Consider the following 17,291-nt stretch of genomic DNA (forward strand, 5'->3'; position numbering starts at 1 on the left):
ACTCTATAATCCAGTACAATAGTCCTGCAATGAATTCTGCAAGAGTGAAGCTGATGGTATCTAGTTTTTGTTGGTTATATCCCAGAGAGGCATTATTATTATTTTTTTTTTGTCCTCTTAGTATGCATTTGAGGAGAAAATATCATGAAAAATTAATACGTGAAATAGTACCAAACAACAAAAAAGTGTGTTTTTTTGTGGTCACGGATGCAGTTCTACGCACACACACGCGCGAACGATAAGCTTCACAAGATACTGTGTTTGGCATTTGTAGATAATAAATAATTAAAAGAAACTCTGAAGGAGTTCTGACTTTACTGTACAAAGTGCCCTAATCTTGACAGTGTGTGAACAGAGAAGTGTTGTGTTGTCTTTTCAGTTTATATGTGAGGAAACGTAACGACAAAGGAAGTCAGCTGAGACCTATCACAGTCGAACACTCAGAGAGGCAGACAGAACAAAACACAACTGAGAAACTTGGCGATATCAACGGTCTGCTGATCGGGACGGGCTAAAGACGTTCATAACTATTTTATTGGAGATTGTAAAAAAAAAATAATAATAATGAAAACACTTATTAAACATTATCTTAACCTGTCAAAATGCTTCTGGCGAGCTGAAATTAAATGGGGTGGCGAGGGGACGCGCCTATTCATTTGATGTGCCTGAATAATTTCAGATTAAAGCTGACACTTTGCACTTGAACCTGTTGGTCATGTATAATTTCAAACACCATAACGGTCGGGCGACAAAACTATAAAAAGGGCCTTGTTGTCCCAACGCTTCACTAGCTTGCTGCGTGTCCACGCGGCGAACGCCCCGCTCAGACTTGCATGATCGGCCCTGGGATGATGGGATGTTTGTGGTCCTGTTGGGATCTCAGAGCTCCCCTGCATTAGCTGATGGCCTGCCTCCTGTCAGACCTCCCACCTAATCTGGACGGTCATTGAAGCTGTGGCTGGACTCCCAGGCAGAGGAAGGGATTATTACACCCATAAAAGCAGGCGTTTTAATGGCCTTTCAGATTTCCTCTGATATGTTCATATGCCTGCGGTACCATAAACCATCGCCTTCATCTCCCACTCAGCCCCCTCCCAATCTCGATGACCTGCTGACCCCCCGCTAACCTTGGCTTGCCACGCGCGTTGAAGTGCTCCCGTGTGTTTGTATATGTGTGATTCATTTGGAGTTTGTGCATGCGCGCTTCATCTTGTGTCTGTCAGTGTGCTTGAACTGTAATTGTGATCACACTATAATGACCTCCTGGACCACGCAAATGCAGCACTTGAAAGCAAAACATGTCACATTTTTCCACAGCCATGTAGTAATGACGCCGGGCCTCTCCAGGCTGAGATACGAAAAGGCCGTTTGTAAGTGTTAAACAGCTCTTCTATAAGACTCTCGGCGCTACCTACACATGCGGCAGAGTGGGACCTGAGCTCATTACCTATTCCGAGCCCTATCTGCGAGCGCTGATGTAAAAGGTAGATAAAGGGGAAGAATGAATATCATTTCTTTCTTTTTTTCATTTCCCATGTACCTCCTTCCCCTTTTCATCCTGATGTAATTTGAAGCGCTTGAATGATCATAGACCTAGCCATCACCAAATCTGAAAAGACACGTTTAGGTGCCCTAAGGCAGGAGACAAGAATCTATTTTCACCACACTCAAGGTCTCCGAGTATATCTTCTCAATATAAAACAAGGAGCATGCATTAATTCGGCGGCACTGATGCTCATTTTGCTAAGCTGCAAAAATACGGCAGCCTGTCTCTTCTCAGAGTTATTCTTGTCACTGTTGTGTAACAAATTCATCCCCTGCAGTTGTTTATCTACTTACCAGGTAACACAAAGTAAGGAGCTAATTGTAATTTTCATTCAGACAGAAGGTTACCGAACACCTTTCCCAGCATTCTGCATATAAATTCTTTATGCGCTCAATCTAATTTTGTTTGTAGACTGTGTCTCTTGGCAAAGCAACGCGTAAGGGGGCAACTTCCGCAGTGAGCAGGCAAATTATCAGGCTGTGCTCTTTTACCCTTCATGTGGTTGCACGCCGGGGCACGCGGGCTGAGTGATGCGTGGTTCATATTTAATGGCAGCCTTCGGTTCAGCAGGCTAAGTGATGCAGGGCGAGGCGCTTTGACTTTGGGGTGTGCAAAAGTGTTGGAGGACACAGCTCTGGGGCCACTCCTTATTATGGATGCTATTGATTTGTTTGATTAGATGAGTGGCAGCAAACTAAACACCTTCCTCTCCTCCGACGCCTTCCCCACGTTTCACTTTCTCCCCTCTTCAAACCAGTCAGCCGCTTTCTGAACCTCCCTCGCCTGTTCCTAATTACTTTACTATTTTTATTCTCATTTATTCCAATTTTAATGTCACATCCACTTACTCATAGACGTATGCACGCGGATCTACTTCCTATTCTTCTCCCCCCCCCCGCTGCCCTCCTCTCATTACATTCAGCGCGCAGCATGGACACCGATCAATGGCATCCAGGCCCCTTAACAAGCCACACCACTTCCTTACCTTCTCTAATGCAAATCAGGATATTGGCTACAAATCTCCTATCAAGTGAGTGCCTATTTAATGGAGTAGGTAGGTGGCTGTTGGGGGCTGTGCTGCCTCACAATGCCAAGCATTCACAGACTCCCCGGTACAGGTTGCCTAACGAAGGAAAACTAAAGAGATAATCCCAAGAAAGGACAAGGAGGGAGATCGGGGATGAGTGATGTAACTACTAGACAGCTGGAGCAAAAAAAAAAAAAAAAAAAAAAGGCTGAAGCTGAATGAGGTCAGACAGGAGAAAGAGGCGATGTATATGTGTTGTTAATCCCTACAGAGGAGGGCTGTTCCATTGACAAGTGGGAGGAAAACAAAAGAAAAATCAACTAGCACTAAATCATAGCGCTGGCTGTTAAACTGCACTATGGACGCTCTGTAGTTACTTCCGTCTACATTAGTTTGGTCTCCAGCCATTGTCACTAAAGCAATCAATAGTAGCTCATGTTGTCTGAGCTCACACGGTAGTAAAGGTTTTCTTTTTTATTTGTGCATAGAATAACGAGAGAGAGAGAGAGGGATGGCAAAGCAGCGGAGGAGAGTGAGGAAAAAAAAATCTACACATGACAGCCCTCTGCTCTTTAACTACCTAGAAAGGCCCTGCACAGCATGTGGCACAGCCTTCACACAGAACAGGGGAAATGAGAAATGGAAAAGAGAGAAGATGGACCAACGTATTTATAGCACTAATGATATATAATGATTGATCTGTTCTGGGCTTTTCATCATTCGGCCACGTATGAAGTGTTCTGCCAGTGTTTTCTTGTACGCTCGCATTGGTTTTGGAAAAGGTGCACAAGTCGCAGTGTGTGTGCGTGGACTAGTGGTAAAAGTTTCGGAGAAAGAGGTTCAGAAGAAGTTGTTGTGGCAATAATAAAGTGCAGGCCAATTTCGCCTGTCAATAGTAAAACAAATGTTGCAGCCAGAAAAAAAAAAAAATAACTGGAGCTGGAGTAAATCCCCTGCCTCCGAAAACATCCCTAACTCTCAGGAAAGACGCGGCCTCGCAGTGCGAGCGCGCGCTCCTCGCAATCACACCCGCACACACGCGCACGCACACACACTGAGGAGATTTGACAGTGTGCACTCTCTGTATGCTTTTATGCTTCACTGACACTGATGGAGGAGAAAAAAAAAAAAAAAAAAAAAAAAAAAAAAGCATGGGAAGGGATTTGCCCTGTAAAAGATGACACAAAGAGAGCCAGGGACAGGAAGAGCTTTGGGGAGGGGGGGGGCGGGGGAAACGCTGTTATGATACACACTGTTGACATGCAGCCCAAGTGTCTCGACATCGTGTCGCACATGTTTCTACATCCGATTTAGAGGCAGGGGCAGGAAGTTCAATCTGGGTCAGTTCATTAGGAACATCTGGAAGGGGAGCGAGAGCTGCTTTACAGATATAGGCAAGATGGTTTTCGGACGTGGCACGAAGGCAAAGGGAATTCAACTGGGTCTTAATTAAAAGTATGTCCTCTTGAGCCAGCTTGGGTTGGGTGGTGTAGGGGGAGAGCTCTATATCCCCTAGTAAGGTCTAAATGAGGAGAATGAACTTCAGAATCTGTGGGAATTCTGCCCCCCATGAGGATTTAATGGTAGATTCCTTTACATGGGCTGGAGTAAAATTGCCCTTTAGAGCGACATGCTGAGTTTTTATTTCGCTGGCATAATCCCGAGCTCTTTACCATCTGAGTGCCTAATTGTGGTTTTGCCTGTAATCCCCGTGTCTGGAGTCAAGCCAAGGCAACACACCGCAGGATGGATACTACCCATAACACGGTGGAAACGGATCTAGAACCCGTTTATCCACCCACCGCTCTGCTCCTAATCTCAATCAATCAGTGACATGGAAATCTACAAAACTCACACGGGGTCAGCAGCAAAGTGTAATTTGTTGTTTCTACTTTTGCTGCTTGTCAGGGTGAAAGCCAGGTTAAGGTTACAGATGGCTCGCTGCCCACGGTGCTGTGTCGAGTCTCGGTGCTTATGTGGCGGACGGGCTGTCGTCGTTCGTCAGAATTCATTTCGCTGACATCGCGAGATCCCGTTTGAGAGCGATTCAGAACAGAAGCGCCGTGCGTTTTTACCTTGGGGGCCTCAAAGTTTTCTCATTAAAACGAACACATTTTCTCCTCCTCCAACAGCTGATAGTTTTCTTGAAAGGACAAGTAATACATTCCATCTGTAACTACAAATCGCAGCTCCGTGTGCGTGTTGACACAAGATGGCTGCCAGGCAGAGGAGACAGCTGTTAAGTCCGAGTGTCACTGATGGACTTCAGTGCTTTCCTTGAGGAGCCAAAACAGCCGACATCAGTCCATCTGCACTAGTCTGCCATTAGCAGTTCAAGGTTCCAGCCGCCAGATGACTGGAATGTAAATGCCACCTGATTGGACAGCAGATGATATAGAGACAGATAAAGAACAGAACAGGATTTCAGGCGGCATCGCATTCGGGACGGGATCAATACTTCTCTGGTAACAGGATTGTCAAATTAAATTTAAGTTGTTAGAAATGATTACTAGTAGTCATACAAAATGGCCAGGCTTTGTGACGGGTGGGGGTGAAATTGAGCATGGTGGGGAGCGAGAGTCACTCAGGGCACGAGTGATCGTCTGGGTCCAGGCTGAGGGAATCAATACCGCCGGGGGCAAGAGTTTGATATGCCTCCCTGATAAGTCTTTGTGTCTTTTGGGCCCCGGCATAATAGAGCATAGATAGTATTTCCAGCCAAACACACACACACACACACATTTACGCACAAGTATACAGAGAGGAAGGCGGCCATGCACACATACTCAACCCAAACATTCAGCCAAGCACGAATGGCACAGCACACACTCTGGAGGAACATTTAATCTTCCTCAGATTCAATATGTCTCAGGTTTGCAGACTGAGACCCAGGAAGTCCAGGCAAAAAAAAACGCCTCTGAAAAAAAAATGTCTCTGTTGAAAAATGCCTTTTTTGTCCCACACTATCCATTCTGGAGCTGCTTTTTTCCCGCAGCGCTTTTCTGCAGCACAAAAGTGCTTTTAATAGAACTGAGATAGGATTTCTCTCTGCGAGTTTCTATTAATAACTTAGCAAGTTTGTAATTGTGTGATCACCGGTTTTGCTAATTAGCATATGGTATGTGGGAATATGTTTCTACTACTACAGCCCAAACTACACATCTAAATTGGGTGTAGAGGTTAATTTGTTTAACGCTTTTTTCTTTTCCAACTCAAATTAAATCTGTGGCACAGACAGCTGCTAATGAAGTCATGTTCTTTACAATTGTGTGACTTTGCTGTGGGAAGGCCCACGTTGTGTGGACTGCATCCAGCTAGCTGTCACGGAGAAAAGGAAAATAAAGCTAGCCCTATGTGCATAACCATCACTGCAGGAAGTTAGCGAGCCTCACCAGTGCCAGGATTTCTCAGTGAATTGGACCCCAGTCAAGGTAACACTCTGTCAGATGAGGCAACTCAATTATTAACTGTGGAAAGTGACTAGTTTAAGTTGTGTTTTACTACTCTCGACTAACATGATGGAGTTGCCTTGTTACCTTTTTCTGCACCACGTGTAAGCTACACAACTTGTAGAAGTCAATTTCACACACATCTCATCTCGAAAGGCCACTCTAAGGCCTTGTTCAGACCTGGTAATATCACATCACGCCTTCTGGGTGATATGATCACCCAGCTGCTCTCACTATGCATGTTTACACCTAGCCTAGCGCTGAAATGCGTCTTCACATGCGCCTCGAGTGATCCAATAAGCAAACATCACGTAGCCTCCTCAAGTTCAATAGGTTTGTTTGTTGATTTATTCACGAACAGGTGCCATTTTGCGTGCTTTTATCTTTTCTGGAATCACAACAGATGCTTCCAAATGAATGACGCGAAACTGGTGGCGCAAGAAAGTGGCAGCACTCAGCCCAGACCGCCTCCAAATGCGGCCTGTGTGATCTCAGATCTCAGATGCGTCCACAGTGTGTTTTAGGTGCGTTCACACCTGCACTTAAAGCTGCCCACTTGTGATCTGCTCACTAGAGACCCAGGTTAATACCAGGTCTGAACTCTCCATCTTTGCAAACAACAATTGACAGTATACCAGAGCTGCAACAAAAATTATTAGTGTTGATCTATTTTTTGTTGTTGTTTTTTTTGATTCATTAATACTACAATATTTTACTTTGTGTGGTTGTGCACCAGGTTATACTTTGCAATCACATTAAAATTAAGCAGTAGAAAATCAACAACAAGAACTATCTCTAAAACAGAAAATTGATTTTACTCACCCAGTCTTCGCAAAGTTGGTCCAGTAGGTCATGACCACAGCACTGAGCATGACGTCATTCTTGGAGAAGTTACAGGGGAAAAGGTCGGTGGGACCAATCATTGGAATTCCAAAAACGTAGGGCACCTCGTCCCCGTGGGCGGCGTCAGACCATGCGGGCTTCATCAGGCTCTGGCAGTGGTGGTAGAAGGCGTAGAAGTAGGTGGGTGAACCGTAGCGAGCGTGAAGGTCGGCCGTCACCACCGACGGCTCGACCCACTGGTGGTCTGTGAACAGGGCCACGAGTGTCTTTCGTCTGGTCTCTGGATTGTCCCTGTCCGCCCAGTCTGTGTACATGAACTTAATAGTCTCCCTCAGCGTGTCCTTGCCCTCTGGGTACCCATACAGACTGTCCACGAAATCAGACACGGAGAAATCAAAGTCGTTTCCGGACACGCCGTCCTCTGAATCGACCACGTTCTCCACAAAGCGCAGCCCCTCACCCTGGTTGACCCCCAGCATGATGTCGTAGTTGAGGAACTCGCCCTGTTCCATCAGGATCTCCGGGTCGTCAGGGATAACATCGCCATCAATTACAGGTCCAAAGGCCACGTGGTACCTCGCTGGTTGTATGTCCTGCTCCACCAGCTCCCTGGAGCTCTTCTTCCTCAGACAGTCCACCATGTCAGATGTGTCCAGGACGTTACAGCCCACCTTCTCCGCAAGTAGACGCGTATACTTGACCGGCTGGTAGTTCACCGCCCAGCTGGAAAGTGCTGACCCGCTCTGAATGATGGCTCTGTGGAACAGACCTGCACAAGGACACAGGGAGGAGAGATGAGGATCGTGTTTAGCGTGTCACTATTTGGCAGGACAATTTAGTTATGCGCTACATTACATGATAGTTGTTAATTTTGTTGCCGCCATGATCAAAAGGGGCGCTGTCAGCTACACAGTTGATAAGAATAACAAAGGCCAGACAGAACAAGTCCTTGTTGCCACACGGAACAATAATGGAATCATAGCTGTGATAATGAATGTGCAGATGGCCTGGTCTCACAGACGGCTCGCAGACAGAGGAAGGAATCAGCACGGTGTCTGTCATCTTCTCCTCTTCCGTCTTTCTCTATATGCCGTCTTGATAATAATATGTGTATGTTTGTCGGGAGCAGATGCCGCCAGTGTGAACCTATAGTCGCAGAAGATGAATAAAAGCTGGCAAGGTAGTCCATGCCATAGAATATATTACTACTTTTCCCTTTTATGAAATGCACCACAGTTTGATTTAAGTGTTGAACATATGAACCCTGTTGCCTATTCCCTCCTGGTGTTAATGTACTTTGCAAGGTAGCTTAAATTGGATGAACCTCAAACACCGCAATTATAGACACATGCTCCTTTTTGCAGTCATTACAGGCACACACAGAGTCCCACTGCAGCAGCTAAGCCTTATGTAAGTTAAAAGTCTTTTTTTTATTTTTTTATTTTTTACCTGAAAGATCATTAAATTCTGCAGAAGTTTGTGGGTGGATTGCTATAAATAAAATTAGACTCCTACTCTCTACATTTGCAGAAGGAACCGAGCCGCACATTTTCACCTGGCATTACAAAGCAACATGGTGGCACGCAATGAAAGGAAGACCAAGCGGGAGAGAGAACCGTGGTCTTACGCTCCTGTGTTACCAAAATAGACACACGTTGAAGAGTCAACAGATCATGTATTATGTGAACTGACATTGGAGTTTGGTGTTTGTGCGTGGGTGTGTGTGTGTGTGTGTGGGGGGAGAAGGCTTCAAAAGGGGGGTGGAGTGGGTTACCATGGCAAACGAATCCACAGGCTCACGGGGGTGCTCTCGCAAATTAAATTACATTTTAGTTGCAGTGCAGTATGAAAGAAATCTGAAATGACTTTTCAGCACGAGGAACAGATCCAAAATAACAAACATAATTTCCTCGGAAATAATTGAATTGCGTCCCCTTTGAAAAAAAAAAATAGATCTCCGCTGGAGTCAAGGTGACATGACATCCTCTCTTTCTCGGGCGAACCTCTCTGCTGTTCCCTGTCTTGGCGGGCGCCGCTCATCTGTCCACCTGATGTGATTTTCGAATTCGCAAGTGCTATTTTACTGATCTCGCTGAAAATCAGAGGCGAAGCTCCCGCCACTTGACCACGCTGCTTTATTGCTCGTGGCGCTATCTCTGCCAGAGTCAAGGAATTCCACTGAACTCATGGTAATGAAAGCTGCGGCGAGATGAAACGCTCCCGAAACGCCGGGGCATGAAAAAAAAAAAATGGGGGTCATTAGACGATCCCATATTTAAACCACAAAGACTAGCGGAGGCACACACGGGCGCACAGTTTGTGATATTTCAGCGGCAGTGTGGGTGGTTGTTGAAATCTTTGCGTTTATGAGGTAAACAGCAGACTTAAGTGCCAGATATATCACTTCGGTAGTCTTAATCAGAGGCGGCGGGGGGCTTATTTCATCTTGGCGAAGACAAAGTGTTTATTTACAGAGCTATTTACATTTATTTGTTCGCAAGTAGTAAGTAGAATTAATGTGTCTGGGTAAGTGAACTGTGAAATATTCCTGCGATGAGTCTGTACTAGCTTAAGTCACACTTTATGTGTATTAGAATTTTTTTTTGTATTGAATGTGCTTTTTAGTGGATTTTAACAAAAGTGTGAAGAAATCACATTTGATTTCTGCGTTTCTGCATCATGCGTTTCTTCCTACACGGATGAGGCCATCAGCTTTACAGCGGACTTGCCCCGCCGCTGCCCTTCGAGCCTTCCTGCGGTTGTGCATCTCTGCAGGATGGTGGCCTGTGCCGTGTCCCAGGGAGCGGAAGCAGATGTCGAGGGTTTCACCCACTTGAAAGCATTAGAGGGGCAGTCGCAAGATGAAAGATGGCCGCTTGGAGGCAGAGAGGAGGAGGAGGAGGGGGGGTGTGGAGCTTAATCCTGCCATCCCTCCCTTCTTTTTCCTCCTCTCCCCTCCCTTTCCCCACCCCTCAGTCTTTAGTGGTATTGCCTCTCTTCACATCTCAACTCACATTGCGCTGTGCAAACAGAGCCAGTCATGGTGCAGGGAGTCTGTCCTGAATCTCAATGCCGCCAGTCATGCCACAGCCACTTTCTGAATGTCTTTGATCAGAAGTTGCTGGAGGAAAACCGTTTGCCAGAAGAGAAGTTGCTCTGATTGCCAAGGCGATTTGACAGACATACGTATATCAAATCCGTTTGCCGTAATTGAGGAGAACTGCTTGGCTGTAGCTTGGCTAGATCCCGCATCTACCTGCACCCAAAAATAACAGACGGCCAGCTGCTGAAAGGCCTGCAGCCAGGTTGACATCACCGGATTTATCTCCCGCTTCGGTTGATGAAAGGGAAGAAGAGTGACTGCGGCTTTACAATTGTTTGTCGAGAAACATATAAATCCAGCGCACACGAGCTGTCACCGGACCGATAAATATGTATTACAGCTGTGTGTGATGAGCCCCACTGTGGTAGGAAGCTCGCTGGGGAAGGTCAGAGAGAGAGGAGAGAAGAGCACAGGCTTTATCACCCACTGAGGGAATCCACTAATTATCCACACTGGGAGGTGGATACGTCTGTGTGTGTGAGCGCACATGCGTGAGTGTGCGTGTGCACGTGCGTTTGTGCTGACTTTGATTGATAAGACGGGGAGTTGATGAATAGGCCGACAGACGACGGGCGTCATCATGATTGGGGGGTTAACCATTTGTGGCACCGTTTTTTGTCTTCTGCATCTACTCCGGCGTCTATGCAGTGAACGGCAACCCCGCTCCGCATCCAGATGAATTAAACAGGAGAGCGCGTGAAACGGCGCCATCAACATGTGTGTCACACCCGTATCGACCGTGTTTTATTTTGAAAAAGCAACAGATAGCCCCATCATTATCTGCCCGTGTTTGACATGCGAGAACCCGACACCCAAACTCCGAGCAGATCCATCAAACCCCGGCGTTGTTGGCATATTGAGGTCACGCTGAATTATGACTGGCGCTCCAAGGTAATCACTCATTGGGCCCCTGCTAAAATGCTGTCGCGCCGCTCGGCAGCCGACTCCGTGCTGCGGTTTGCTGACCTCGACCGCGCTGCCCCCTCACTAGACACCCGTTAAACGGGCATGCGGTTCGGGTCCTGGATAGGTGGAGTGGGCTTGAGGGGATAATTCACAGATGATAGCGGAGAGGGGGGCGGGCTTGACCTTGGGGGTATGGCAACCACAGCATTAGGTTCAAGAGCTACACACTAAAACACACCCACAGGCTTTATAATATAATAAGGCCTTTTCTTTTTAACTGTAAACATCAGTATTGCACCAATGCTGCATCACTGTTGAGAGGGCGGCTGCGTTTGATGCTGATGTATTATGTGGCGGCAACTGTGTCTGAGAGTTGAGTCCGCCTTAACGGACAAGGGTATTCTGCTGGTTACGATGCCAGTTAGCACTATAAATGACCGTGCTTTGTAATCTGGAACAGCTGGCAAAATTCACTCAGGCATCAGCGTGAGTTTTATCAGTCCGGCCCCGAGATATATGTGACTGTAAAACGCACCACGAGCAACCACTAGCTTAACCTTAACAATGTCATCCGGATGAAAAAAAAAAACAACAACAGCAAAGATTAACAAAGACAACGTCTATCAGATGACCTTGAAAGTTCGGATCGCCCCCGAGTCTCTGTTTTGGAGGTCGGCAAATTCATTTTGCTAACAATATTCCACGTGGCTTTCACGGCTAATAGGGGTGAAAATATGCAAAGCAGCGAAATCTTATCAGAATTCTTCTCATACACATAAAAGCCATCACCAGAGAGAAATAACGTGGCCACGGGGACATGTATCTCACTCTCTCTCTCTCTCTTTTTTTTTTTCCTTCTACTACATCTTGTACTTTCTTTTTTTTTTTTTTTTCTCGCCTCCAATCCTTCCTCCGCTGTTTTTCTCCCTCTCTGTTGCGCTCTCTCCATTTCTTTTTCTGCGGGACCACGCTGAGTCCCTCCCTGCTGATTATTAGGCATAAGCCTGCGTTCAGCGGAGCTTGAATCCTCTGAGCCATCTTACCTCCACCATCTCTTCACTGTAAGCAAATCTCCACAGACCCGTGGACTCCGCAGAGCCCCCTCTGCTGCAAACATGTCTCTCCGTCTGCAGTCAAACTAGGCTAGCACTCAGTTGGACACACTCAATAAATGCTGCTCTGCCTCTCTTGTTGCATATCGCTCAAGCTCTTATTTTCTTTCTTTTTCAGCGCTGTATTTTTCTGAACTCATCTCCTTCCATGAAATCACAGAGTTACAGTTTAATTATGGGGACATGTGAAGTGCTCTAATCCCATGTGAAATATTTTAAGCCAGCTGGGAGATGAATACTTAAAAAAAAATAAAAAAATTTGCCTAATTGTATAACCTTGGCCACTTGCTGTCTCATATCACTGGGTTAAAGCTGCCGTCGCCATAGCTACAGCCTAAAGGCCTACATCCACTTAAACACAAGTGCTTCTGGTCTGATCATGCATTAGACCATGGGTAATTTCACATTGGTCTGGCAGCCTTGAAACAACACCTACATTGTTTTTCTGTTCCATTAAAATTTCCTCCCAACATCGAACTCGTCGGCTTCAAAACAAGGGAATCAGGGAAAGGGCAGGCTGAAGACTTCTGAGACACATAGCAGATTTCCTGGGTTTCCTTAGGCTACTATGAAACACTGTTGGTTGAAACACAAAAGCATCCAGGCGGTGAGTGTGCGTCCATGAGCATTCATCAAGCATTAAAAAATGAAAAATAGCCCAAACCAGACTTACTAGGATTGATAGCATGCATGATTTGTGAGCTTGCTCTCTCATGGCTGCAACTATTACTGGTACCTAGCTTCACACAGAATGCTTCCTCTAAACCAGATTTACTCTGGACTTGTTTCATAACAGATGATCCAACAAGAGAGCTGCCAAAGAAAATGCATCTTCCTCCCAGAAACAACTGTTTTCTTTTGCTCTGATCATAAGCACAAAAGTGCACTGCTGCCTAATTCGAAGAAAACTTTTGCCCGTCTTATAACCCAGGAGGGATTGTAGCAATATTTAAGTCAAGAGTAGCGGTCTTTGAAACAGAAGGACTGGCCCGCTCGGGTTTCATCATGTCCATAAAGAGACAGTGTCTGAGGGGCCAGTGTTTTCATCTATCACTGTGAGACATGCTTCATGCCAGCCCTATATAATGTTGTTTGAAGCTGTTGGTCTTCTGCTCCAGCCTCTGTAGAGACTGCCTGCTTGCCTGCAGGCTGTGGCTTAGGCCAGATAAAGAGTTTGATCCACGAGGGTGGATGGAAGGAAGAGGGAGGGAATGGGAAAACAGAACAGAGGAGGGAGAGAGGAAGGAAGGCAGGCGGAAAGATGAAGGTATTAGTGAAGGAGGGAGGAGGAGGAAATGTGAAATGGCGTGAAGCAAAAGGGAGGAGGAAAGTAGAGGAAAGTGGAGGAGGAGGATAAAAATGACCCCATTGACGGGCTGCACCCAGGTTTAAGGATCGATGTGCATCTGAGCCCGGAGAGTGTGATATCTCCCACTAATCACAACGTGACATCTACTGGTCAATACCACACACTCCAGGCCTCATCATCACACACGCTGACCTCCCTCTGTCTGCACGCACAGCACAACAGGGCCACCGCTCCTCCTTGAACTCATCAATCCGGCCACTAATCACAGGCATGCACAGCACACCTGAGTCGAACCGTATTTGCGGACCGATTCTCAGAATTTAGTTCAGCCGAGGACTGGCGTGGGTGGAGTTTACTACGCTGGAACAGATTTCTGGGTGTGCGTTGTCATTCGCAGTAAAGCAGATTAAGCTGAAATGTCAAACACTTGTGTGCGATTGTTTAAACTTTTTGCGGCTTCTGCGTCGTATCGTCCAACACGGCAAATTGGATCTGGCACTGTCAGTGGGATAATGCTGCAAGTTTACTCGAGCATCCTGCGTGATCCAGTTATGTTGCCCACAGACTGAAGCACAACCATAAACACACATGTACCCACTCACTTATTACTGGCTAAATAACATCACTTATGACGATAAAATGAAGGTTAGGGCAGCCATTATGTGCTTTGCTGTAGCCAGAAGCCAGAGAAGAAAACATGTGGAAATGTGTTTGATGGATGAAACTATCACAGGGTGCATGTAGCTGACATTTTCTATAATAGAAATACAATTTATGCAAAATATGAAAAGAGACGTTGCTTTCAAGGAAGAATTCCTTTCAACAAAAACATGAGGAGACCACTCTGCAATTATATTATATTATTATTGAACTTATGTGCATTTAAACCAAGAAAACACAATTACCTGTACTTTGCATTTTTTTTTTTTGCACATCATTGTGCATTTTCGAGTGCCTTTGCAGCCACCCTGCCATGCTAGGAGAAACAAGAGAGCCAGCATGTTGAATTTTTACAATCTCTCACATGCTACGTCCCCGTCCTTCTAGTGCTAGCTTTCTTTTGTGCTGTGGCATTTGAGGCGGTATTCACCGAGCCCACTCCACGCCGCTGCAGTGCTTAGATTGGCCCGATAGCTGTGTACACACAGCGGCAACGCGCACCGTCAGCGAGCCCTGACTAGGCGCCGATGCGAAAATGCGAAGAATAATGAGTTATTACAGGGTTATCTGTGTGTATCTCCATGTCATGACTGTGTAAGCGCCTCTGCTAATCTCATTAGATGAGACAAGTTGTTAAAGATGTTTTCTGATTTCCTCTCTCTTCTCCTACTGCGTCCACAAATAGATTTCAGATCAGTGTGCTGAGAGGCAATGATTAGTGCCTTTAGCTCCCACAGAAACCGGTTTTCACCATTACAACTGGGCTGCGGTGTAGTAACAGTGCAAAAACGTCTGACTCCTGTTGTTTCTAAATATATACACCACATTTTACACCCCATCTGCGTTGCATAGCAGCCCCAAAGCTTGGTTCATTTATATATATATACATACAGCGAGCAGTGACAGCCAGAGACAAAGAGTGCACTGACTTCAAGGAAGCAAGGCTCCATAAGTACAAATCAGATGTAAAATATGTCTAGCAAGGGAGGGTCAAAGATATAAGTCACACACAAATATGACAATTCAGCCATGAAATGTGAAAGGATGGGAAGCTTCTATTCTCGGCGACATCTTGCCTTTGACAGCCAGATGGGATGGCTGAAACTCATTTTTGGGCCAAGGAAAGCCACGGAGAGGGCGCGGTTGCATTTGTGACAGACAAATTATCACAAGGGGTGTACATCTCCCTGGGGGGGTTGGAGAGGGAGAAAGAGGCAAAGAAAGACTGGCACACGGGGAGCGAGAGAAGGGAGAGAAACCCGAATCCGAGTCTTACAGAAACAAATTAGCTGTGAGCTGTCGGGGTACGGGAGGTGAAGCTGAGACGGATACGCGCATCCCAGCTAAAAACAGGAGGTGGGTGGAAGCTTACTGCTAACTCTGGCCCTTTTCACAGACTTCCAGAACGGCAGATCACTCGCTTACAAGCCTTTGAGTCTGGCGCGGAGAAGGATGCGTTCCCAATCTGATTGTAGCTCTGCATACAAAGACAAACAATGTGCGTGGCGTTCATGCACGCGGAGCTCAAACATGTTTGGCTGCATGTGTGCATCCTCAAAATATCAACTGTTTCTCCAGGGAAGTCCAATCCTTCTCTAGCTTACACAGAAAATACCTAGAGGCAGTGTTTAATATATATATATATACTACACAAGCCACCCACATAAACACTACAATCACAAAAGCACGCACACACATATAGAATTCAGGAAGCTCATTAGGCGCCGCACACAGAGCACCTAGCAGGCAGCAACCTTTTTTTCTTTTACCAAGAACATCAACAACTCTTTTAATCTAAACCACCATTAATGAACCAGAACCAGAGGACACATTGGAAAAAAAATACTCCCCTGGATGCGCTGTAATTCCTGCCGCCCCCTCTCAGAATAATAATGCTGCTCCTATTAGAAAGAAGCCCCCTATTACCGATGCCTTTTGGGGTCAGTGGTCACACCAGCAGCAGCGTCCGAGCTGATTAACTACTGTACCATGCATGAACGTGCCAGGCTGGGCGCAGGCTCCGGCAGCGTAAACATATTCTTCTGGCTGTGCCTCTGTCACTCTGTGTGTTCCCTTCTCACAGCGTCTGACACCACTGTTCCCTCCTTGGCCCATTGTGCCAGTAGCCCTGCAGCCAGAAGCCACACAAGCTTTGTTTAATTCAAGGCGGCACACCATGCGAGCGGCAGACAAAAATAGGACGGATATGCGTCTGCCTTCCCCCAGCCCGGCCCACCGCGCGCTCATTCTTGGGCGCACATTAAAAATTGAGAGGCGAAACTCGGGTTTGGGATGGGACGGCACTCCGGACGTGATCGCGGCACCTGACTGTGGAATTACCTGCTCCGAGGAAGGCAGCTGTGAATTCATCGTGTGCCTGTGTGCTTCTATTTGTGCCCGTGCGGTGGCCTGTATTTCTCTGTGTGCAGAGAGGAACACAGTGGAGGGAATAGCAGCACTGTCACAACAACCCATCCCTGGAGAGCACTATGCCTACCCTGCCTCATGGTTCATACTGTAAACTCCCATTGAGTCAATTACTGTGGCAGACTCTTTAGCCACCACAGCCACTTACTGTAAGTGGACGTTGAAACAATTGGGTTATGACATGTTCGGCTGTAAAAATGGCTTAGAAAAGTTCCACTGGCAGCAGCGGCTCCCTGAAAATCTACCCGAACAAATCAAGTCAACTGGAAATCCCAACAATTAAGAGCTATTTGCGTAGCCTACCTGAACTCAGTGTTCGGCCGCTGAGCATCGATCCGCTGCACAACTAATCCAGATCAATCCATTCAAATGTTTTTATTTCGATTAGGAAACGCACGGCGTCGCTGAGATGTTGACTTTAGTAATAGAGATTAAAAATATGCCGACCAAAGTGTTCATCAATCTGAGATCCTTCATTTTTGCCTCCACTGAACAAAACCGTGCCGACTACACATGTATCTGCCCGGCAAATTTGAAGATACATCTCGCTGAGACAAACAGACAGACATATGGATGAAGTGAGCCGGGGACATCTATTCTCATTGTGCCACAGAAGACGGGAGGAGGGAGGGGGGAAAAAGGGGGAGGTCATGGGAGGATAAGAGAGGAGGGGAAAGAACAGAAAAAATAAAAGTGATAAGACTCTTAAAGTTCCTCAGTGTGTGTGCTATTGTCCCTGGAGAGTATTCAAGGCAGACAGAGGCTCTCTGCATAGGAAAATGGCACTCTGCACGCTGTGACTTTGCATTCATTGTGAGGAAGACACAGGCATCCTAATGTATTGGGTGACTCATGCAACCATTTCTTCTCCAATACGCGCTGCTCTGAAAAGCTCAATACGAAGCCTTG

General features: G+C 46.4%; 1 protein-coding gene across 7 annotated transcripts in view; it reads right to left on the reverse strand.

The window, feature by feature from the left end:
• nlgn3a (neuroligin 3a) overlaps positions 1–17,291 on the reverse strand; it is a gene marked incomplete at its 3' end in the record, with an annotated part of 93,444 nt that overhangs the window by 3,405 nt on the left and 72,748 nt on the right. For all 7 annotated transcript variants that reach the window (XM_084549530.1, XM_084549529.1, XM_084549528.1 and 4 more), the window contains one exon: positions 6,845–7,634. In XM_084549530.1, coding sequence (XP_084405656.1) covers positions 6,845–7,634 — 790 coding nt within the window. The remainder of the gene's footprint in view (positions 1–6,844; positions 7,635–17,291) is intronic.

This window comes from Chelon labrosus, assembly GCF_963514085.1.
Source record: "Chelon labrosus genome assembly, chromosome: 8".
Lineage (NCBI taxonomy): Eukaryota > Metazoa > Chordata > Actinopteri > Mugiliformes > Mugilidae > Chelon > Chelon labrosus.